The 23559-nt window shown below is 42.5% G+C and overlaps 1 protein-coding gene across 5 annotated transcripts in view; it reads right to left on the bottom strand.

Moving 5' to 3' along the window:
* SLC35A5 (solute carrier family 35 member A5) overlaps positions 1-23402 on the bottom strand; it is a 28155-nt gene extending 4753 nt beyond the window's left edge. Inside the window, exons 1-5 of one of the 5 annotated variants that reach the window (XM_070406185.1) lie at positions 23139-23402; positions 21704-21852; positions 17486-17584; positions 15891-16024; positions 11393-11460 (exon numbers count right to left, since the gene is read on the bottom strand). In XM_070406185.1, the coding sequence (XP_070262286.1) occupies positions 11393-11460; positions 15891-16024; positions 17486-17584; positions 21704-21833 (431 nt within the window). In that variant the 5' untranslated portion in view covers positions 21834-21852; positions 23139-23402. Of the gene's footprint in view, positions 1-11392; positions 11461-15890; positions 16025-17485; positions 17585-21703; positions 21853-22654; positions 22765-23138 lie in introns of those variants that run through there. The other 4 variants (XM_070406187.1, XM_070406189.1, XM_070406188.1 and 1 more) reach the window with 4 other exon arrangements.
* Between the last annotated feature and the right edge of the window lie 157 nt (positions 23403-23559).

Below are 23559 nucleotides of genomic sequence, written 5' to 3'. Positions count from 1 at the left end.
GCAGAAGAGTAAAGTAACAGGTAAGAACTAGAAATTATAAGAATTTTGGAGCATTATTGAGCACCGACCATGGGTCAAGCAATGTCCTTACAGGAGGAAACAATGAATATTCTGGGAAGTTAACTGACTTCAACTTCCTTAAAGTCATGCATTTATGAAAGGATAAGAAGGAGATCTGAGCCATGGTTTGTATGTCTTCCTTCTGGACCAATGTATCTCTTAAGTAATTGAGAATGCTCAAGATATATATGTATACACACAATGTATACACACAATGTCCATAGATATTACATTTTGAAAATGAAATGTATTTTAATAAACACTCCCTTTATAATTATTCAAAGTGTGCATATATGAAGATGTGCCTGATTTCACCAATGTTTCCATAGAGCTTCATGCTATAAAACTTCATGCTAAGTGCACAGACCAGCCTAGATAGCAGCACACCTGTGCACACGATCATGTCTTCTTATGTAAACACTCTCATATAACCAGATCAAGCGCTTAGTGATAAGGCTAATAGAGCCCTATGCCATGAGGCCAGAAACTGTCAACTAGCCACATATATTTCTGAAGATGCAGCTGGTATGCATTAAGTTGTAGAAAGCAAATCAAATGAAAACAGAAAATACAGGATAAAAAATAGGTGCCCAATTTGTAAAAAAATATTATTACCAAACTGTATATTAAAATAGTGTATATCAAAACTGATGAAAGAAACTAAGTAGTCAAAGGACATAAATGCATAACCCATAGACACAAACAGCAGTGTGGTGGGTGCCAGAGGGAAGGGGGGTCGGGGCTGGGTGGAAGTGGGAAAACGGGGATATCTGTAATAGTGTCAACAACAATAAAAATAGAGTTAAAAAAGAAAAGAAAAATGAGGCAATGATCTACAGTTTCTTCAGAAGTTTTTAATTCTGACAGCTATAGATTGTGAATTAATACTGACCTTGAGAAAAAAGAATCTAAGGAAACAAAGCCCTAAACAAGCTAAATAGTACTTGCTGCAATTAATTACTCATTCAAGGTAACTTTCTTGGGAAGATAAAAATGATTAAGGATTAGGCTGAAAATAGGTTTTCAGCAAATAAAATAACGCTTAACAAATTATCCTGTAAAGTCAGCTGAGAATCTGTGCTCTTACTTGTATAAGTGATGACTGATTGTGCATGAAGAGTTTGCTCCTCAATTTAGTAGATGCAATTTAGTAGAAACTCAACTCATCTCTCCATTGCCCCAGTAAAACATTCAGATTAATGCTCAGAGTTGAACCCTTGCAGCCAGAGGAATGCTCTACCTGAGGGCCCCTGTTCCCAAGTGAACTGTTTGCTCACAATCTCTGTTTCTAAATGTATTTTTTGCCAGGTGACCTCATTATTGTAATGATGTATTTTAATGATTACATAAATGATAAATTATGAGTAAAGAAAAGAACTGCTGTCTTTATGAAAACTAAGTTGAATGTTTAAGAAAATTAGTGAAAGGGAAATCACAAGATAAGAAAACTACCTGTGATTTAGGTATAGCTGAGCTTATTTTATAATTAGGGAATAAATACTTGCTCCACTTTAAACAAACTAAAACCAGAAATAACAAATATAGGTTCAAGCAAGAAAGAAGCCAAAGAACGCCAATTAGCAAACCCTACACATACTCAAAGCTTTCAATCAAAAGAATGAAAATTCACATATCTTAAGTTAAATTGTTTAAAGTATGTATTTTTTAAAAGTAATTCCTTACTTTGAGTTGCCCCTCAACTAACTGAGGGGAAAGTTAACAAATCAAAATTGTGTCAGGGCATCACTCCCATATTTGGTGGTAGCAAACCAAGGCAGAGCATGAAAATAATTAAGTGGAAAGATTTACCTAATTGTTTTTACAAAAAACTGTACGTAACGTTTCTTAGTAGCACAAATAGAGCAACCAGGGGCAGATGTATAATGAGAAATTATAAACAGATTTATCAAGTGAATGATTTTGGAGAAAGGCTTGTCTCCTGAGTTGCACTTTTATTTCTCTGCTGGTTCAGAGAGTAAACTTCACCATGACTTCTAAGACATTCATCATGTTTCAAATGTGTTTTTAGTATTTTTTTCCCCCCACAGCTTTTCTTTAAAGAAATCAGAGAAACATATACATTCTTTAGGTGAAAATAAGTGCCGGTCTCAGTTATCTTTTGCCCTCCCTCCCCCAAATTTCAATGTTCATGTGGACATTATTTACTGAAGCCTAAACTAACAAGGTTATACAGCTTTGCCAAGCTTTAAGAGCAAATCAGCAAGGCTTTGAGGCCTGCCGCCAGTTTCCACTTTGAACCAATGATTTCTATACTTCAAAGAACAAATCAATATATTAAATGGGGTTTTTCTAGAAAAGACAGTAAGACATTTGGACAGTGATATTTTTCCTTTTCCCACTTTTTAATTCTTTCAAATAATTCTTGCATTAGTCACCAGACTTATTTTTTCCTACCAGTGTAACCTATATTCTTTTTTCCCCCTGCCCTGACACTGACCAATCAATGACGATCATGGCCCTGAAAGGACACACCTGGAAAAGCTGATGAATATTCTATTGAGATCCTCCAGTAAGACTCCCCTAAACTCCCAGCCTTTAAAAACTCTCAAAACAAAAGTGCCAGGCACACCCTCCCTCCCTGGCTCAGCCTTTCCCTTCCCCTTCTTCCCAGACAGGCAGGCATCTCCTAAACACTAAGGGTCCCCAGGAGACTTGCAACCAGAGCAGCAATGGGCAGCGGCAGCTCCTCCGAGGATAACCCCCTGAACCTGTCCCCAAGGCCCCCTTTTCTCTGACTTTGCAATGAGCTGACAGCAGCCCCAGCTCAGCTCATTTGTTTCCCATAACATTTGTTTCCTAGGGAGCCAACGCAGCCCTACCTAGTGCCTCTCCTGTTGCTTCTTCTATCCTAGGCCCGCCCTTGTTTCTCTGTCCCCAGCTTTAATAAACGTACTCCAAAAGTCACCTGGACTCATGTTATGAAATCTTTCCTGCACATCAAGAATCCACACACTACAGGCCGCCCGAGGCAGACTGGCTCCTGGCTCTAGGCTGGTCCCTTTCTGGTAACAAAACCACAATGACATATCTGTCATAAAAAAGACAAGAGATAACAAGTGTGGTGAGGAAGTAGAGATAAGGGAACTGTGGTGCACTGCTGGTGGGAATGCAGACTAGTGCAGCCACTATGTAAAACAGTATGAAGGTTCCTCAAAAATTAAAAACTGAACTACCATATAATCCAGCAATCCTACTTCTCGGTATTTATCCAAACTCATAGATATGGAACACAGATTGTAAATGCCTAAAGCGGGGGGTGTTAGGCAAAATGGGTGAAGATAGTTAAAAGACACAAACTTCCAGTTACAAAATAAGTAAGTCCTGGGATGTAATGTACAACATGGTGAGTAGAGTTAACAATACTGTAGTGTATATTTGAAATTGCTAAGACAGTACATCTCATTAAAATTCTAATTGAAAGGAAAAAATTATAACTATGTATGGTTACTGATGTTAACTAGGCTTATTGTTGTCTATATATTCACTAGAGGCCCAATGCACGAAATTCATGCAAGGGCCTTGGCCCCGCCCCTGCCACTGCGGGCCTCTGCGGCCTCTGCCATGGCCCCCACCTACTGTGGTTTTGTCCTGAAGGAAGGATGTCTGGTCTAACTAGCATATTATGCTTTTATTTTATATATATATAATCCTTATGTTGTACACCTGAAACTAATGTTATATGTCAATTATATAATTTAATAGCCAGCTTGTATTTATAACAACACCTCCACATGGACAAAACCCAGGGAAGACACAGGCACTGTCCCTTAGGATTGTGCGCAAGAACTCACTCTTCAGACTCTCAAGCAGATATGCTAAAGGCACTTGCTATCTCCAGAGTTATAAAGAGAAATGATGCAGCTAGAAAATAATGAGTTGAAACACAAGTTTGGGCTGTATGATTTGGGTAAGTCACTTTATGTCCCTAGGGCATATTTTTCCAATAAAATGAGGATATGAGCCAAGAGGGGATGCTTACAGAATCCAGCTGTTAATATTTCATGATTCTATAAACAAAAGGGCAAAGCTGTTAGATTTCTATACCTGAGCCTTATGGTTATTTTTATAAGTGGTCTCTGGAAGGAAAGGTTCACAGAAAAAGAACAGTGCATCCTGCAGGTACACAGGTAACAGACTAGACCGCAGGAGGCATTCTTACTCACCTTCGGTGAGTCAGCAAAGGGCTATTTTCAAAGAATTCATCTCTGCTGCAATTTCCTTTTCCTGAATTGTTTTAAAAGACAAAGAATGAACACCCAGTAGTCTTCGAGAGGGAATCTTAGGGGTCCAACTACTTCCTCTGATATCAACAGTTCCATTGTTTAATGAGGTGTGAAATGTGAGAGAAAATGACACAGACTGGAAAGGTGGGTCCAGGAATATAAAGTCATTTGAACAGCAGCAGCTTTGCAATGACATAGAGCTTTGTGTCAAAACAAAGACCATTTTTGTCTCTTGCTCTGCAGCTGGCCGCCAGCAGTTCTGACAATCCTCTGATTCCAGCCAAGGCTGCGAGAGGACATGGCCTGAACATCACTTGGAAAAATAAAATTAACACAACCATCCTCTGCTTTTCCTTACTCACCCAAATCTCTGCCTCAAAATCACTTCTTAGCCCAATCTTAAGAGCACATTTTTAAGTTCAAAAATAAAACCCTGAGTTATGCTGGAGGCTCCTTATAAACTAATGTCAAAGGACTCCCAATGTCCACAGAGAATAGATATATCATGGGTGATTTTACTATCTGATCAGGAAGAAAACCAAACGTCCCCCCATTGAATTAATTAGTGAAGAACAAACTATGTGAGTGTGGTCAAGGTCCTGGGCCACAGATATGGGTCAGATTCTATCACAACTCATTCCAAAGAACTGAAAGGAGTTGTAACAGAATTTGACCAACATTCCTTCTTAAACTCTTTTGAAAGTACCAAAATATTATATATGTATAGAGTTATAATTTTATACTTAATAACATTGCTGGATATAAACTAGCAGTTGAAAAAATTTTGCTTTACGTAAAAATTCATTGCAATCAGATCTGATTCTTTACTCCCAGGCCTTATTGATTTGTCTCTTAAAATTTAGATGAGGACAAACCAGTTAATTTAAGTTTCAGCTAACATGATGGTAGTTGACCACCACAAGCCTTCTGGAAATCTGAACAAACTAAAGTTGGAATAACTACCACCTTTGTTTCAAAGCCCCTCGCCGTTCCTCTGAATTACTTTTCCTTCTCTACATTCCTTGTGATCTTTTACCTTTTTCCTGCAATTGCCCAGTGTATGGTATATATGTATTTACTGTAAGGTATCACAACTCATTTCTGGTAATGGGGAGTAACAAATGCCTTGAAATGCCTTGTTTCTTTCATTAGAGTGCATCTTCTTTCCTTTCCAAGTCGTGCTCAACACAGCATTAATCCAATAACTCAGACCTCCTATACCCTCTCCTATACCCTGTTTACCACGGTGGTACAGTTTTTATCTTTCCACTGAGCCAATCCTGCAATGCATCTTCCTCCATGAAACCTCCACGGACAATGAAGACAAGCAAAAGCAAATTCCCATTGTAGCCTTATATTCTTTATCTGTATGGGAGGGGTATTTGATGGCTCTACTAGAGTGAAGTATGAGATAAGAGCTATAATATTCTAAATGAAATATGAGCAATTTATGAAAAACAAATTAAGACTTTGTGATAGGACTCAAGCTGCTACTCGTGGGTCAAAACTTTATTGCCGAGGGCAAAAGACCATCAAATGAGACACTGAATAGATCAACGGTTCTCAACCTGTGGGTCGCGACCCCTTTGGCGGTCGAACAACCCTTTCACAGGGGTCACCTAAGACCATCCTGCATATCAGATATTTACATTACAATTCATAACAGTAGCAACATTACAGTTATGAAGTAGCAATGAAAATAATTTTATGGTTGGGTCACAACATGAGGAACTGTATCTAAAAGGCCAGAAGGTTGAGAACCACTGGAATAGATTAAACAGGGAAAAACAGACAGACATACACCATCAACAACAAAACTATCGAAATAGAACAAAATAAAGTTGATATTAAAATGTAATAACAGAAAATACTTAAAAGGTATTCTCATAAAAGATAGTATTAGATTTACTATTATATTTTAGCTGTACTTCAGAGTAGCTTCAGTGCTGTTATGAATCAGTCAAACTGTGATGCACTGAGAACTAAGTTAATGCTTGAGGAAATAATAAAAATTGAGTACTTTATAAAATTGTTTCTTTAACATAAATAACTTTCAAGGAATCAAAACAGAGATATTAACCGCAAAGCAAACACATATCTAAGAATCAATATTACTGCTCTGAACATCAAGAGGTAAAAGTGTGAAAAAATATTTTAAATTTTAGTTTATAACAATGTTAACTTTCAATAAAACTAGCAAGAATACAATTAACATTATTATATTTCATAGTATTACAAGCAAACGGTTTCTAGCATAGATTTGGATTTGGTTACATTAAAAGTGAACTGTGTTAACATAAATTGTTAAATGCTTATAAGTTAACAGGCCCATCTTTGCCCATGGTGTGGCACTCTCTGCATGAAAAGGGGCAGCTCATTTCAAGTCGGTTCCTCTGCCCCCAGCCTTGTCCAACCCAGACACTCTCTCCTCACAGTCAAAGGGAACCACCCAATCACTTCAATTCTGGGCTCCAAGCGCAGATGCAGCTTGAGATGAATCTATTAATGCACAGGGACAATGACCATATCTGCCTCACGGGGTCAATGTGTGATTAAGTCAAAATAGGGAGGAAAGGCCCTCAGTGCAGCATTTGGCCCTGAGTCAAGTGTTTTCTCATCACTGCCTGGCCGAGAGCCTCCCTGCCCCTGCTGCCTACAGGGCAGCTGAATCACTTCTGGGTAGGTAGGGTCTTTCTAAGTGGATCCCCACCTTGGCCTCAGAGCTCATGCTCTGGAGTCAAACTACTGGTCGATTTCAAATTAGGCAATACATACTTTATATCTTCTCCTTGGTAAATTTAGTTTTAAACTGATGTAATTTTGACAAGGTACATTGATATAATACATATTATCCTATATCAGTGATTGCGAACCTTTTGAGCTCGGCGTGTCAGCATTTTGAAAAACCCTAACTTAACTCTGGTGCTGTGTCACATATAGAAATTTTTTGAAATTTGCAACCATAGTAAAACAAAGATGTATATTTTTGATATTTATTTTATATATTTAAATGCCATTTAACAAAGAAAAATCAACCAAAAAAATGAGTTCACGTGTCATCTCTGACACGCGTGTCATAGGTTCCCCATCACTGTCCTATATAATAAAAGCCCAGCGACCATAACGGCGTAATGACCAGAACGACTGCTTGACCAGTTGCTATGAGGTGCATTGATCACCTCTTGGTCCCTCCGCCCGGCTCACAGGCTCCGATCGTAGGATGGCAAATGGAGAACCACGGGGAACCAGGGTGGGTGATGGAGGGGCGGGACTGGGGACTGGCGAGCAGGCGGAAGATGGCCCTGATCTCAGGGTAGGCCTAGGGACCCTACCCATGCACTATTTTGTGCTCTGGGCATCTAGTGTATCATATAATAACTTACTTATAAACTATCATTTCAGAGGAAAAAAAATTTACTTAAGAAAAACCCACGTTTTTGAGATCTTAGTGCCCTTATTAAATAGTGAACCTTTTATTATGTGTCAGAGCCAATGTTTTGTCCCTTATGGAAGGAAATGCATCTCTGATTTTATTATAGGAATCGATATAAAAATATTATTGCTTATATATTTTCTCAGAAACCAATTTTTTATCCTTCAAAGTGACTTTCATGTTGACTTTAAAATGTTTTTACAACAGCATTCTTTAATATGCTTATTGAATTCTTTTCATAATTCACGAATAAAGTGAAAAAAATTCATAAAATAAGCAAAAGCAAACTTTAGTGTACTGTAACATTTAAATTGGATGACACAAAAATCTTCATTTTTTTCTATCTCTTACATCAATTATTAAATTGAATGTTTTCTCAGGATAAAAGAAAATCTTTTAAGAATTCCATGCAATTTATGTACTGAAGGCATCATGGAATCAACAAATATTTACTAAGTGCTTATGCATCAAGCCATTCATCACCTGTACATATAAATTATGAGAACACCCTATGACATAGCACACTGAGAAATTATAAATTAAAAAGGAAAAATGAAGGCAAAATTAAAATAAAACAATTACAAAAAATATAACAAGAAGTTAATTGTATTTTTATCATCATCACCACCCACACTAATAAAAGAGAAACATGCAAATTGGTATCACTCCGCTATCCTTCCCATTGGCTAATCGGGGCGATATGCAAATTAACTGCCAGCCAAGATGGCGGCCGGCAGCCAGGCAGCTTGAAGCTAACAGGATGCTTGCTTGCTTCAGAGACAGAGGACTCCAACGTTCCCCGCCTGCCGCTGCCAGCCTCTGAGCTTGCAGTTTGAAACATTGTTACAAATATAGAAGCTAAACAAAACCCCAGAAACCTGCTTTCATCCAGCTGGGATCTCAGAGCTGGAGTTGAACAGTGTTTCGAGTATAGAACCCAAACAAACCAGATACCTGCTTTCAACAGCCAAGGCCTAAGAGCTGGAGCTGGCCCAGAATAAAAAAAAAAAGAAAAAAAGGACAGGTTGGGAGCTTCAGTCACCTGCCAGCCTGAAAACGGCCCTCAGCCCCTCACCCAGACTGGCCAGGCACCCCAGTGGGGACCCCCACCCTGAAGGGGGTGTGACCAGCTGCAAACAGCCATCATCCCCTCATCCAGGCTGGCCAGGCACCCCAGTGGGGACCCCCACCCTGATCCAGGACACCCTCCAGGGCAAACCAGCCGGCCCCCACCCGTGCACCAGGCCTCTATCCTATATAGTAAAAGGGTAATATACCTCCCAGCACCAGGATCAGCGGAGCCGCGAGGCCTCCCGGCACCGGGACAGGGGGCAGCGCCCAAACCCCCTGATCGCCCTGTGGCTCTGTGTGTGACAGGGGGCGGGGCACAACCTCCCTATCCGCCCTGCTCTGTTCGTGACAGGAGAAGGGGCCCCAACCCCCTGATCAGCCCTGCTCTGTGCCTGATAAGGGGGAGCTCCCCAACCCCCTGATCGCCCTGCGGCTCTGTGTGTGACAGGGTGCGGTGCCCCAACCCCCCACCCCCCACGGGCCCTGCTCTGTGTGTGACGGGGTAGAGCCATAACCTCCCCATTGTCCCTGCCCTGAGTGTGACAGTGGCGGCGCCCCAACCCCCTGATCGGCCCTGCTCTGTGGGTGATAGAGGGCGGCACCCCAACCCCCCCTCCCCCCACGGGCCCTGCTCTGTGTGTGACGGGGTAGAGCCATAACCTCCCCTTTGACCCTGACCTGAGTGTGACAGGGTGCGGCGCCCCAACCCCCTGATCCGCCCTGCTCTGTATGTGACAGGAGGCGGTTCCCCAACTCCACTATCGGCCCTACTCTGTGAATGACAGGGGGGAGCTCCTCAACCTCTGATTGGCCCTGCTCTGTGTGTGACAGGGGGGAGCTCCTCAACCTCTGATTGGCCCTGCTCTGTGTGTGACAGGGGGGAGCTCCCCAACCCCCTGATGGGCCCTGCTCTGTGTGTGACAGGGGGCAGCTCCCCACCCCCCTGATCAACCCTGCTCTGTGCGTGACAGGGTACGGAGCCCCAACCCCCCTGATGGGCCCTGTTCTGTGAGTGACAGGGGGCAACGCCCCAACCCCATGATCAGCCCTGCTCTGTGCGTGACGGGGTGGTGCCGCAACCTCTCTATGGACCCTGCCTTGAGTGTGACAGAGGGCGGTGCCCCAACCCCCCAATCGGCTCTACCCTGAGCGTGACTAGGGGTGGCATCGCAACCTCCCGATCCGCCTTGCTCTGTGCATGACAGGGGGCGGCGCCCCAACTCCCCAATCGGCCCTGCTCTGAGACCGACCAGGGGCTGCACTTAGGGACTGGGCCTGCCCTCTGCCACCCGGGAGCAGGCCTAAGCCAGCAGGTCGTTATCTCCTGAGGGGTCCCAAACTGCAAGAGGGCACAGGCTGGGCTGAGGGACCCCCCCCCCCCCCGCCCCCCGCCCCGAGTGCACAAATTTTTGTGCACCGGGCCTTTAGTCATTAAATAACAAATCAAATTGGAGTTAAGTGCCCAGACCCCATTCCACCTTAGAACATTTTGATCTTTGCTTGGGAGCAGAGCCTATTTAGTTGAAAATGTTTTAATTTTATCCAAAGGTCTTCCTGGAGATAGGAAAGACTGGTGATAGAAATTTGAAGTTTAAAAATCTATCATTTTTATTAATTCGATTTCTCATGCAAATACTCTGCCAGTTAGAACTTAAATCACGTACTCATCTCAAGTAGTTTAACAAAGAATTTGTTACTCTTTATCTTCTCCAAACACCAAATAACAAATGTGTATTAATTTTAGGAACTTCTTGGTTCCCTAGTACTGTAATATAGATTCTGCAAACAAAATAAAACAAATCGAAAGAACAAAAACACCTCAGGAATTCTATGTTGAAAATCTGGCACTAAAAATTAAAATACTCATAACCCCATCAACTATCTGTGTTTTTTTGATATGCTAAGAAAAAAAAACATTTGAAACATGGAATCACAGAGGATTCAGACAGACTAGCAGTGGAGCTGTTTTCTAGGTGGTTTAAGCAACTTGCCAACACACAGAGCCAATCCTATATAATAAAAGCCTTATATGCAAATTGTTCGACTGGGAGTTCAACCACTCGCTATGATGTGTGGTGACCACCAGGGGGTGGTACGGAACATGACGGGTGTTGGTGATGCAGTGCTGGCAGCGGGTGGCAGTGGAGTCACTGCTGGGCCCAATGAGAGCGGGATTGCGGTGGATGGTAGAGCAGGTGAGCGGGCAGTGCCAGGCCAAGGCGGGTGTGAGTGGGGTCCAATTGCCTCACCGATTGCCCCGCAGATCGTGATCGGTTGTGGGGGACAGGGGGCCTGTCCCCGATTGACTGTCCAGCAGGTGGGATGGTGGAGCAGGTGAGGGGGGGGCACCAGGCCACGGTGAGGTGCCAAGCGGGGCTGCGAGGCTGGGGGCGTGAGCTGGGGCCTGATCCCTACAGGCCACCCCAAGGGACCCCACCCATGCACGAATTCGCCCACCAGGCCTCTAGTTAGGAATAAAATCCTGGCCTTGGGAACCGGAGGGCTCAGGGCTCTGGGCATATCACCTGAAACAAGGTTGTGCCGTTTTAAAATACCACATATGCTTTCACAACAAGTTACTTACTTCAGTACTATCCTGAATAGAAGAGCCGTTGTTATAATGCTAAAATTCGAGAAGATAACAGCCATGGCCTAGAAAGAAAGAAGAGATAGAGTTACAATCCAAATAAAGTACTGACCTCAGAAATCTCCCAGCTTGGTGGTTCACCTGACAAGAAAAGCTTTTTGGTCAAAAACTTGAGGGGTTATTAGGGCAGCTATTTCACTAGAGGATTAAATTCCATTTTTATTGCTTGTTAAATTTATGCAGATATGATCAAATTATTGTACAGGATTTCAAAATGTGTTGAAATTCAGAAAATGCCTGTGTAAATAATCTGTATGTGCAGATTTAGAAATACTTATAAATTCTAAAGGTTTGGTTCTGAAATAACAGTTACCATGCTTCTATAGCATACTTTTTAAAGTTCTCAGAGTGCTTTATAGACTTTTAATACTGTTTCTATGGGTAGAGAGAAGATAGAATCTGTTAGGCCCATTTATAAATTAAGATAATTGGGATGCAGACTTTTAAGCATCCTACCTGTTGTAGAAACTGCATCCATTTTCCTGGTTGAACTACAATGACTCAATACCAGTGATTCACTACCAAACTTATATCTAACAGTCCTTTGGATTTATTCACATTGTTCTAAAAACTTAGAAATGTGTTAGCCAAATTTCATAAAGGTCTGTTTTTGTAAATTCAGTCATATTTCACATGAGATTATTAATCTGAACATGTATACATTTTGGCTGAAAAAGTATGAAATTTCATCACTGCCCCTCATAATTGGACCTGACAATATTAATAATTTTTAAAAACAAATCCTACTGGTTTAGTTCACCCTGACTTCCTCCTTGCTATCACTTTAAAATGATTAAACTCCAAAGAGTATCAATAATCTTTTATAACCAGCACATATGGCTAATATGAAGCTGAATTAAAGAAATGAGTAAATCTAATAACAATTAACAAAAATTCCAAGAATACAACACTGTTGTTTTTCTATTGAATTTTTATGGGACTATTCTGTTTCCTCAGTGTCCTTCTCTGTAGACAAATGCTTGCGAACCCCTAGTTAAAAGGAGATGAAGAAAGTGGCCGGTAAGAGTGGGGAAGTGGTGGCTCTGATCAGTCACAATAACGGCAGCGCAAATGCACTAACCAAGCATCCTGGCTGGCCTGACGAATTCTGAAAACTCTTTCTCTGCAATAGTACAGAATGAATAAAAAGCAACAACTCTTTGCCCCCAAACTTCCATTTATCTCTATTTAATTCTTTCCAATTAGACTTGAGCACCGCAATACACAGAATATGCCATGTGATTTATTTTGTAATATTTGTGGTTTTATACAATCAGGAAGGAAGAGCAAAGCAGTAACTTGGAAGAAAAAAACAGGAAATTATACTCTTATTTTGGTACTGGGGATGCAGGGAAGGGATATGAATTTAAGAACATAATCTATTGGATACAAATAAAATACAACAAATATATACTTATTGAATGTGAATAATTACGTCTTTGGGTACAGGAATTCTCAGATCTGAGAAAGTGGAAGCAAGAATTTAGGAGAGGACACAGTTTAGATGAAATGAACACTTAGTAATAATAACAATATGGGTCACAGAGCTGAAAAGAACTTCGGGTGACCACCCAGTACAAGTGGTGTGGTAACATTATTCTCTTTTACAGATGGGCAACTGACTCACAGCAGTTGGGGCGTGCCTAGTTACATAGCTTCTAAATTGTGCAAAAGAATCAAACTCCTGTTTCCTACTACTGTGTTCTATTGATCCCTCTTTTTCATACCACTCACAAACTAATTTGGCTATATTTAAGAGACTTCACATAGAATACTACAACCAATAAAAATACTATTTATGATAGAAATCCCCGAACTTACTGTTTAAAACTTGTAACACATTTTGGCAACAATGGCAACAGAAATGTTCATTTTATAAAACATTAGAAGAAAGCACACACATGACCCAAACTGAGTAATAGGTAAGAGCAGGAGACCAAATTTTAAGTTTGATTATTAATGGTTCTCTAAATTGGCCTAAGAATGCCAATAGAGATAAGAAATATTCCTAGTATTATCAGTTATAGGTAGTGTTTAGAGTCGAGAGGATACAATCTCTACCCTTAAAGTACTTGCTGGTTAAGAGAGGACTAACAAAAATAAAATCATACCAAAAATATACCTATCCTATCTAATAACAGACAAACATGGTAATTAACCGTACCTCCGACATGCTTCCCATTGGCTAATCAGGGCGATATGCAAATTAACTGCCAACCAAGATGGCGGCCGGCAGCCAGGCAGCTGAAGCGAACAGGAGGCTTGCTTGCTCCAGTGATGGAGGAAGCCAAGGTTCCCCGCCTGCCGCTGCCAGCCTCTGAGCTGCACTCTAAGAAACAATGTTGCAATTATAGAAGCTAAACAAACCCGAGAAACCTGCTTTCAGCCAGCCAGGCCTCAGAGCTGGATCTGCAACAGTGTTTCAATTATAGAAGCCAAACAAACCCAGATACCTGCTTTAAGCAGCCAAGGTCTCAGAGCTGGAACTGAGCCTCAGAGCTAAAGCCGGCTCTCAGTTCCAGTTACAGCCATAGAAGGTAAATAAATACCAGAATAAAAGAAAAAAAGAAAAAAAGGAGCGGTTGGGAGCTTCAGTCACCCGCCAGCCTGAAAATGGCCCTCAGCCCCTCACCCAGACTGGCCAGGCACCCCAGTGGGGACCCCCACCCTGAAGGGGGTGTGACCAGCTGCAAACAGCCATCATCCCCTCATCCAGGCTGGCCAGGCACCCAAGCGGGACCCCCACCCTGATCCAGGACACCCTCCAGGGCAAACCAGCCGGCCCCCACCCATGCACCAGGCCTCTATCCTATATAGTAAAAGGGTAATATGCAAATTGACCCTAACAGCAGAAGGACTGGGAATGACTGGTCACTATGACACACACGCCTCTGGTGGTCAGGGCGCTCTCATATGGGAGGAGCTCTGCTCAGCCACAAGCCAGGCTGATGGCTGTCAGTACAGCAGTGGTGGTGGGAGCCTCTCCTGCCTCCTCAGCAGCGCTAAGGATGTCTGACTGCAGTTTAGGCCTGCTCCCCGCTGACAAGTGGACATCCCCCGAGGGCTGCCGGGCTGCCAGAGGGATGTCTGACTGGCATCTTAGGCCCAATCCCCCGGGGAGCGGGCCTAAGCCAGCAGGTGGTCATCCCCTGAGGGGTCCCAGACTGTGAGAGGGCACAGGCCCGGCTGAGGGACCCTCCCTCCCCGCTGAGTGCACAAATTTTTGTGCACCGAGCCTCTAGTATATATATAAAAGCCTAAGTGACCATTACGACTGAAAGATCAGTCGCTATGATGCGCACTAACCACCAGGGGGCAGACGCTCAACACAGGAGCTACCCCCTGGTGGTCAGTGCACTCTCACAGCCAACCTCCCACGGTCCCTCCCCGGGCCTGTCCCTCCCCCCCAGCTAAGGCTCTGGGCACTGGAGAATCTGGGTCTGGCAAACCTGTAAGAGGAGAGCGACCCTGACGCTGATCAAGACAGAGTAGCAGCTCGGAGGGGGCAGAAGGGGCAAGGCAGCAGCCTAACTGCAAAGACGTAAAGTAAGCACCACTGCCATCTTACCTCTGCCACTGCATGTACAGGCTGCTTACCCTTCTCCCCATCAGCCACTTCTAGCTCTGGCCCGTGCTTTCCGGGCCCCCAACCACTGATTGGTTAGCACTCCTATGGTGGTGTGCCACCCTTGGCCGAAGTCAGCCACCTATCATGCTTGGGGGCGGAGCCCTGAGAAAAGGTGCGGCTGAGGTAGGAGATGACCTGTCTGTCTGTCAGCAACTCCACCCCAGGGAGAGTGAGACTGCCCGAGTGTGGGCAGCGAAGTTGAGCTGTATTTTCATCTCAGAGCATAGCTGGTGTTCAGGCCATTTTGGGGCGCTCTGTCTGTGGTCTTTGCTTGCTGCTACCTCAGCACATCTACACAACTAGATCGGGGCCTGCTGGCCAACCTCCTGTGGTCCCTCTCCCCATCCATGCACGAATTCGTGTACTGAGACTCTAGTATGTATATAAACTACATTAAAGCAGGTGTAAGAAAGAGCAGAGTACTGAATGTATAATTTTCTAAGTTAAGTCTCTGTGGAGGATCTGGATGCTGAGATTAATTTTAGAGGCTGGTGATCATAGGATGGCTCAGAAAACAGGCAGATTGGTTAAGGTTACACAAACAGAGATGGATCCAGATTCACTGGCCAGGGAGCCTCTTGGATAGTCATCACAGTTTAATACAGCAAACTTTAACAAGTGATAGAATCTGGCAAGCAGATTGGTAAGTCATTACTCAAATGATTCTGGTCAAACCTCAGGAAGGCCAGGGAGGGCAATGAGAAACTAACAATGCCACGGAAAATGATTAAAAAAAAAAAAAGATTATCCCTGAAATCCATTTCTCTGTGTTTTCCCAATGCTATTTTCTTTGTCATGTTTACTTACAGGTTGAAGATAGGAAAGGACATAGAAGACAATCAAATTATCCAGGAAATAAAGAAAGGCTGGAATGGACCACTTCATGAAATTAAAGAACTCCCTCCAGGAAGCACATTTCAAGTTTCTACTTTGATGATTTTCTAAAGAAAGAAATACAGCAATAAATAAATGATCTTGAGAATGTCCATATTTTATAGACAGTAAATTGTATTTGCTTTTTGACACAATTCTTTAAAAGAGGCTTTATGAACTTGCTTTCATAAATGACTGTTATCCTTACGAAATCAAAGACAATACAGAATTTCATTGCATGCTGTCTTTCTGTACCCCACCACTATGCATCATCACTGACAATTAGCAACACTTTAGGATTACTGATTCTCCTAATTTCTGTTAACTTGAAATATAAGTATCACTTAATGCGAATGAGGATACTCTTGTGTTTCTCATAGTACTGAGAGCATAAAACCAAGAGATCAACAAATTAAAAGAAAAAAAAATCAAGCTTTCAGGCTGGTATGCTGGTATTCCCCACCTACTCCCTATTCCCTGAGAGTGGAGGAACAGGAAAGGGAGATACTAGGTGAAAAATTATCTAGGGAAGTAGAAAAAAATAACTTTTACTAATCCTAGTATGAGTTATTGTCCCATTTCTAGATTTTCAAAAACTTAGGAAGGTACTGTAATAGAAAGAAAACAAGTATTTTAAGCCTGTAAATAATGGATTTCATGAGATAAAGAAATATATTCCACTAACTGGAAACTGTGCACAGACGAAACCCTTGAGCTTGACAAGTCATCTTCTTGTACAAGCCCTTTACTAAATTCTGTTTACCTCATATGGGAAGGCAGATCAAAGTAATAAAGAGAGCAAAGGCTCATTAATTGGGAAGTGCATGTGAAGAATAAATACATATTAAAGAGCCACAAAAGGCTAGATACTTCCAATTTGAGGAAGGATTAATGTCCTTATTTGATAATTGATGAAACTTGAGTTCAGAAAAGTTAAACTAATCTATCCTAAATACAGTCTCCCTGACTCCAATGCACTATACTACCTCTGCTGATGGAAAAGGGAATGTCTTTGCAATATGCTACATACTAAGTCAGACAGGAGTAATTTTTAAAAATCCTGAATTTGAATATAAACTCACTGTATGACCCATTACAAGAACAAGCTACAAGGTAAAGCAACGGACAGGACACTAGAAAACGTGGGTTGGAGTCCTGGCTCTGCCCTCCTACCCAGAACTGCATAAGACTTTTCTCTGAGCCCATTTCTTCACCTGAAAAACACAGATTATCATAATAATGTTTGTTTTTTAGCATCCTCATATATAAATTTAATGGGCTAAATCAGTGGTTGGCAAACTGCGGCTCATGAGCCACATGCGGCTCTTTGGCCCCTTGAGTGTGGCCACGAAGTTTCAATCACACTGTACGTGTACGCCCACACGTGGTATTTTGTGGAAGAGCCACAATCGAGGGGCCGCAGTTTGCCGACCACTGAGCTAAATGATATAAAATGTTCTTGCCTGCCACTTCTAAAATTTTTTGATTCTGTGATTGTATATAGTATATAGTATAGCTTCAAGACTCACCTTTCTTTATAACCCAGAACGACACAAGCACACAGAAAACCAGCTTCACTAGTTCTGAGCACACATTCACAGTAGTTGGAAGATAATCATATTTGTTCTCTGAAATGTAACAGAAATGTTTTTTAATTATAAATTTTGTTTTATATAATGCTTATATACAGCTAATAATTAAGAGTTGTTTTTTTAAAAGCTGAATTGTAATGCTGGCTATATTAAACTTCATCCAATTGGTTTTGCTCTTTTGGTTTTTTAATCAATTCACCTACTGTTTTATCTTTCCCTACCCCATTCAGCATTTTATTATCCTTGAATATGATAAATATGCCTCTCATGTTTTCATCTAAGTTGCTGATGAATATGATGAGGCTAGGGCTATGGGCAATAAAAGCTTTGTGGCATGGCATTAGAAACTGCCTTCTAAACTGACCATTAATTAATTGTCAGGGCCTTACTCTTCAAACAGCTATGACTTTACCTGGCTGAATTATTACTCAGCTCATGGTGCCTCTTGTGTAACTTGTTAGCCTTGTACCCAACTCAAGGTATATTCTGTGATATTCCCTTAATCAAGAGTGTTCCTCTCTGTTTCATATCATGGCACACAAAGATATTTGATTGGAACTCCAGAACAAATGGCATATTGGGGTAAAAGAAGGAAGAACACCCTTTCTTCCTTTTCCCTGTGGTTCCCCCTGACCTTCTCAACCTAAGCATAATTTTTTATTCATCTCTGATCCTGTACCACTACCTACAAACCTCTATAACAGTCCTTACCACGTTGTATTGTTGTTATATTTTGTGTGTGTCTTACCTTTAGAATGTAAACTCATGAGGAAGGGACCATGCTAGTCATCTTCATATATCTGGCAGTTAATGGTGTTTTGCACTTAGTGGGCACTTAATAAATGTTAAGCTAAATTTGGTCATTTGCCTGTTAAACTTTCCATCATTCAAAGCCTAGTTAAAAGATCTCTTTCCTTTTCTGAGCTCAAAGCTAGACTGAAATCACATTCTATTTTCCTCCAATACTTTGCATTGATCTCTCTCATGATACACACCAGCAAACATGCACAAACAAGAATGGAGTTGGGTGGAGGTTTCAGAACACAACTCTTAAACTCTTGTCATTACTCTTCAATTCATTCTTGTTCGTATTTTCTTATAGTTCTATCATGGTTGACTCCAAACTGTGTCTCAGCATCATGTGGGACCTCCCTCCACTCACCTTCTGCCCACACTCACATATCTTATCCACATTACATCCATCCTTACTGGTGTCTTTCGTCACCCCAAAAAGGGGCTTCTGCACCACTATTCACCCATTCTCCTGTTTAAAATCTCCCCTTAACTTTAGGGACTTTCCTCCAATAAGTAAGTACTCTGGCTTAAGTGTCTCCTTTATCTTTCTACTAACTGGTTTCCTCCCCATGGCCTAAAATTTGCTCAAAACTCTCTCATCCAAAAAAACAAAACACTGTATAAGATCCTACCACTTCAACTACTATACATTATCCTTCTCATCCTAAAACTGTGTCAATATTCATTATGTCCATTTACTCATTTTCCATTCAGGTCTTGTCCCAGAGCAATCTTGTTTCTGATCCTACCACTGTACTCAACCTACCTACTCCTGAGATTATTAATTATCTTCTAACTAGAGGGCTGGTGCACAAAATTCGTGCACAGGTAGGGTCCCTAGGCCTGGCAGGTGATCAGGGCCAATCGGGCCTTTCTGCTGCTGGCCGGGGCCTTACTTCCCCAGCTGCCAGCTGCTGGCCAGGGCCTTCCTTCATTCCACACTGCCCCCTGGTGGTCAGTGCACATCATAGCAATCGATCAAACTCATGGCCTCCCAGTCAAACTCCCAAGGGGGCACTGTGCATATTAGCCTTATATATATATATACTAGAGGCTCGGTGCACAAAATTCATGCACAGCGGGGGGGGAGGGCAGGGGTCCCTCAGCCTGGCCTGCACCCTCTCGCAATCCAGGACCCCTCGGGGGATGTCTGACTGCCGGTTTAATCCCTGTGGGATCGGGCCTAAACCGGCAGTCAGACATCCCTCTCACAATCCAGGACCGCTGGCTCCTAACCGCTCTCCTGCCTGCCTGCCTAATCGCCCCTAACCACTCTGCATGTCTGCCTCAGTGCCCCTAACCACTCTGCCTGCCTTCCTGATCGCCCCTCACCCCTCTGCCTGCTGGCCTGATTACCTCTAACCACTCACCTGCCTGCCTGATCACCTCTCACTGCTCACCAGCCTGCCTGATCGCCCCTGACCACTCTGCCTGCCTGCCTGATTGCCCCTAACCGCATCTGCCTCGGCCCCTGCCACTGCGGTTTCATCCGGAAGACGTCCGGAATGATGTCTGGAAGGTCATTCGGCTGTCTGGTCTAATTAACATATTATGCTTTTATTATTATAGATATATTACTAATTCCAAAGGGCATGTTTTAACGCTTATCTTAGTATGATGTTGCAATTCCCTGTCTTCAAACTTGTTTCTTTCCTTCTATGAGTCATGTGCATTTAGTTCTCGCTAACAATTCCTTCTTAACATCCTTCTGAGTGCCTGCAGGATGGCTAAATGTTGGCATGCCTTGGAGTTCTGTCCTTGGCTCTGTTTTCTCATTTTGCATGTTACCCTGAATGAGCCCATTGCTTCTAGGGTTTTAAATGTCAATTTAATATTAATGTCTCCAAATCTGTACTCTGGAACATTTAATGCTCACTAAACATATGCATATGAATAACTACCTTGTATTTATTCATTAATTTGCATTTCCTTCACATGTGTGATGTGCTAGACACTGCAGGATATTGCAATGAACAAGTATACAGCTACTGGCCTTATGGAAGGTACAAAACTAAAACTCTTTCATCTCTCTGAACTCTGCCCAACCTGTTCTTCCTCCTAATAGTCTCTTCCCCTTTCGTCCATCCTCCATACAGTTACCATAATAGTCTTTTTCATTTCCCCTTCTGTTTATGATACTCCAAGTGCTCCTTATTCCTCAGACTCTAAGGTCTAGAGAATAAAGTCCCAGGTCCTTAGCATGGCATATGAAGTCCTTAACTATCTGATCATTGCTTCTCTCTCTGGCAAAGCATTCCTTTCCCCTCTCCTCTGAGCCTTAAACTTTTTGTTTAGTAATTTTGAACTACATGTTTCTCACAATCAATCCTACTTTTATATGTATCTCTTCATTTTTACAGGCTGTTTTGAATACTCCTGACCACCTTGTATTCTTGTGGATCAACTGTCACCTTATCAAGAAAGCATTCCTTTATCCCTTTGCACTCCACATCATTGCCTCCCAGATAGAATATACCACTTTCTACTCTAAACAATTTCTTCATCTTTGGTATAGAACTGCATTTATTATGTTGTATTTTCACAATGTATTTACATGTATGTCTCTCTTAATAAACTGTTCATGAGAACTAGGTCTACGTCTTACGCACTTTGATTTTTTAAATTTATTTTATATATATATATTTTTATTTTTGATAGTATTACAGATGTTCCCCCTCCTCCAGCCTCTATCCAGTTCTTCACCATCCTATTGCCTGTGTCCATGGGCTAAGCATACAAGTACATAAGTTCTCTGCACTTTGCACCCTGCTTATACTTAGCCTAGGGCCTGGCAGATAAATGCTAACTGGGAAATAGAGACTTAGGACTCATCAGACTTCTTAAGCAGACCATTAAAGGTCATGGTGTCATAAACTTATGTGTCCTCAGTAACTCGTGAAAGGTTCTCCATATAGTTTTGTGGAGTTAAAGTAAGTTTAAATACAAACTCTTAGATTAAAAAACAGATTTCTTGAACACATATTTATCAAAGCTAATAATCTGTATTGTTCCATTGATGCAGTAACTAAGATGGTACATCAAAAATGCCAACTGACCAAACAAATATATCCTCCATATTGCTACAGGCACAGATATACTGGTTGATTAAAGCAATGTTATGATCTGTTCTGTAAAGGGTTGGATCCTGTACTTGACTGACCCAAATTTCACTAAGCATAAAAAATGTTTCTTGCTAAAGAATTAAAGGTTAAAAAAATCAATTTAAACATTCTTCATCATTCACATGAAGCCGAGTACTTGAAAGGGTATTATCCCCATTTTACCCACAAGAAAACAAAAGAACAGAAGAATGTGTAATTAGATGGAAGTGTTCCATACATATTATAAGTCTTAACTTACCTTCATTGGCTGAATATTTTACCAATAGGATGCGACTTGAGCTTAGAGCAATAAATATGGTCCCTAGCAAGAATGTATACATTGTTGACAAGGAGCATAACATGGGATGACCACAGCACTTGCTTTCCATTTCACTGTTTTCTAATTGCCTTAAAAAGAAGAATAAATTCATGAGCAACCCAACTGGCAGATTAAAGCTAATGCAAATACCATTGATGTGTGAAGAACAGAAAAGAAATTTTGATGGGTAACCCTGCTGGCTATGGCTATTATCAAAACGAAGAAAGTTCAAGTGCACAAGAGAAACTATGGAGACAGTAAACGAAAACAACCAAAATTTGATAGAGGGGTAACTCTAGAGACAGAAAAGGCAAGAACCACATTAGAAGTGCTGCCAAAGGTAGCAAGTGAGTAATTGACACTTGGGGGACTGCAGAATTCTGCAGAAAAGCAATTCTTTAACTTTCATTTGTATTAGCAACTTTGCTCTACAAGATGAGAATTTCAGATTTGTATTTCTCTCCTCTGTTGCAGCTCTTCCTGAGGAGGAGGAAAAAGAGCTTGCTTGGAAAGATTTCATTACACTACTGTTAACTTACACTGAACTCATTACGGAAGTAAGGAGGAACTTAAAAATCAATGACTCTAAGGCCCTCCTTTTGTTAAGGGCAGAAATAGAATACTGGGGATTAGCCCCAATTATAAGAAATATTAATCATGCTGTTAACCGAGATGGGTCTGTTCTGATTAGAGACACACATTCTAGCCCGGCTGAGAGTGGTGTTTCCTGGGACATGGGAGCTAACATCGGAATGCAGTCCATCCTCCTTTTCCAAGATCTGCCTATCCTTATGGGAAGATTTACAACCTCTTGGCTGAAACAATCTAGTCCCCAAGGCACCCGCCCTTTGCAACCCCCAGCCTATTGCCCGTAGAGTGTAACCATCATACCTTGCCTCCTTCCCCATGACTGTTAATTCTTACTTTCCCACGTAATCTTTGCCCTTCTACCCAATATAAGCAGCTGGCTTACGGGGAGAGGTAGAGCTGATTTTTATGGATGACCTGCTACTCTCCGATACAGCCAGCGTTATTAGAAAAAACAAAAACAAAAAAACGCTCCTATATGATCCAATCCTATCTCTGCTTAATTGGCTCACGTAGTGACAGGCAGCCCGGACCCCTTGGTTATCTGGTTACACTTTCATATGATGAGGACACTAAGCGCCAGGCTGGGTGCTTGTAGAAAGACTCCCAGGGTAGGGATGGCGCACTGGGGGGTGCTGAGCGACGGGTTTGAAACGCCACCAGCGACAGCTCGACTGGGCAATGTGCAGAGGCCAATAGCCACCTCTCCCACAAGAGGACAGCAGATGCTTCTGCAAGGCCGGGGGCGGGGGGGGGGGGGGGGGGGGGGGGGAACCTCTTGTCGCACCTGCGCAGTAGGGACCTCTTCTGCCGCGCCCACCCTCATCCGCACGCGCACTGCTCGGCCTGTCGGACTCAGTCACCTCAGTTCCTCCCTCGAAGAGCTTCCAGTGGAAGAGCTCACATCCTAAAGCTGAGTCAGCTCAGCAGCAGCAGCCTTTAGGATCCATATGCGGGGAACCTATGGGAGGGAAAGAAAGGCGAAAAAGCCTCTACCTCAGAACTTCCTATTACGAAACAAAAAGCACAATACGGACCCGACGGGCAGGGAGCGGAGCCGGCGCCCATTGCGCAGGCGCGCTCAGTGTTACGCTTCCGGAGGGCGGGGAGAAGCGACCTGATTCCGCCCCAGCGCGGCCTTTCTCGCGTCACGTGTCCCGAGAGTCCCGCGTCACGTGAGGCCTTGGTGGAGGCGGAGCTACGGCGAG

This window comes from Myotis yumanensis, unplaced genomic scaffold, assembly GCF_028538775.1.
Source record: "Myotis yumanensis isolate MYYU_CA2020_CCGP unplaced genomic scaffold, mMyoYum1.0.hap1 SCAF_2, whole genome shotgun sequence".
In the NCBI taxonomy this organism is placed as follows: domain Eukaryota; kingdom Metazoa; phylum Chordata; class Mammalia; order Chiroptera; family Vespertilionidae; genus Myotis; species Myotis yumanensis.
Note: the sequence above shows the minus strand (reverse complement) of the source record. Positions and strands in the feature narration are given on the sequence as shown.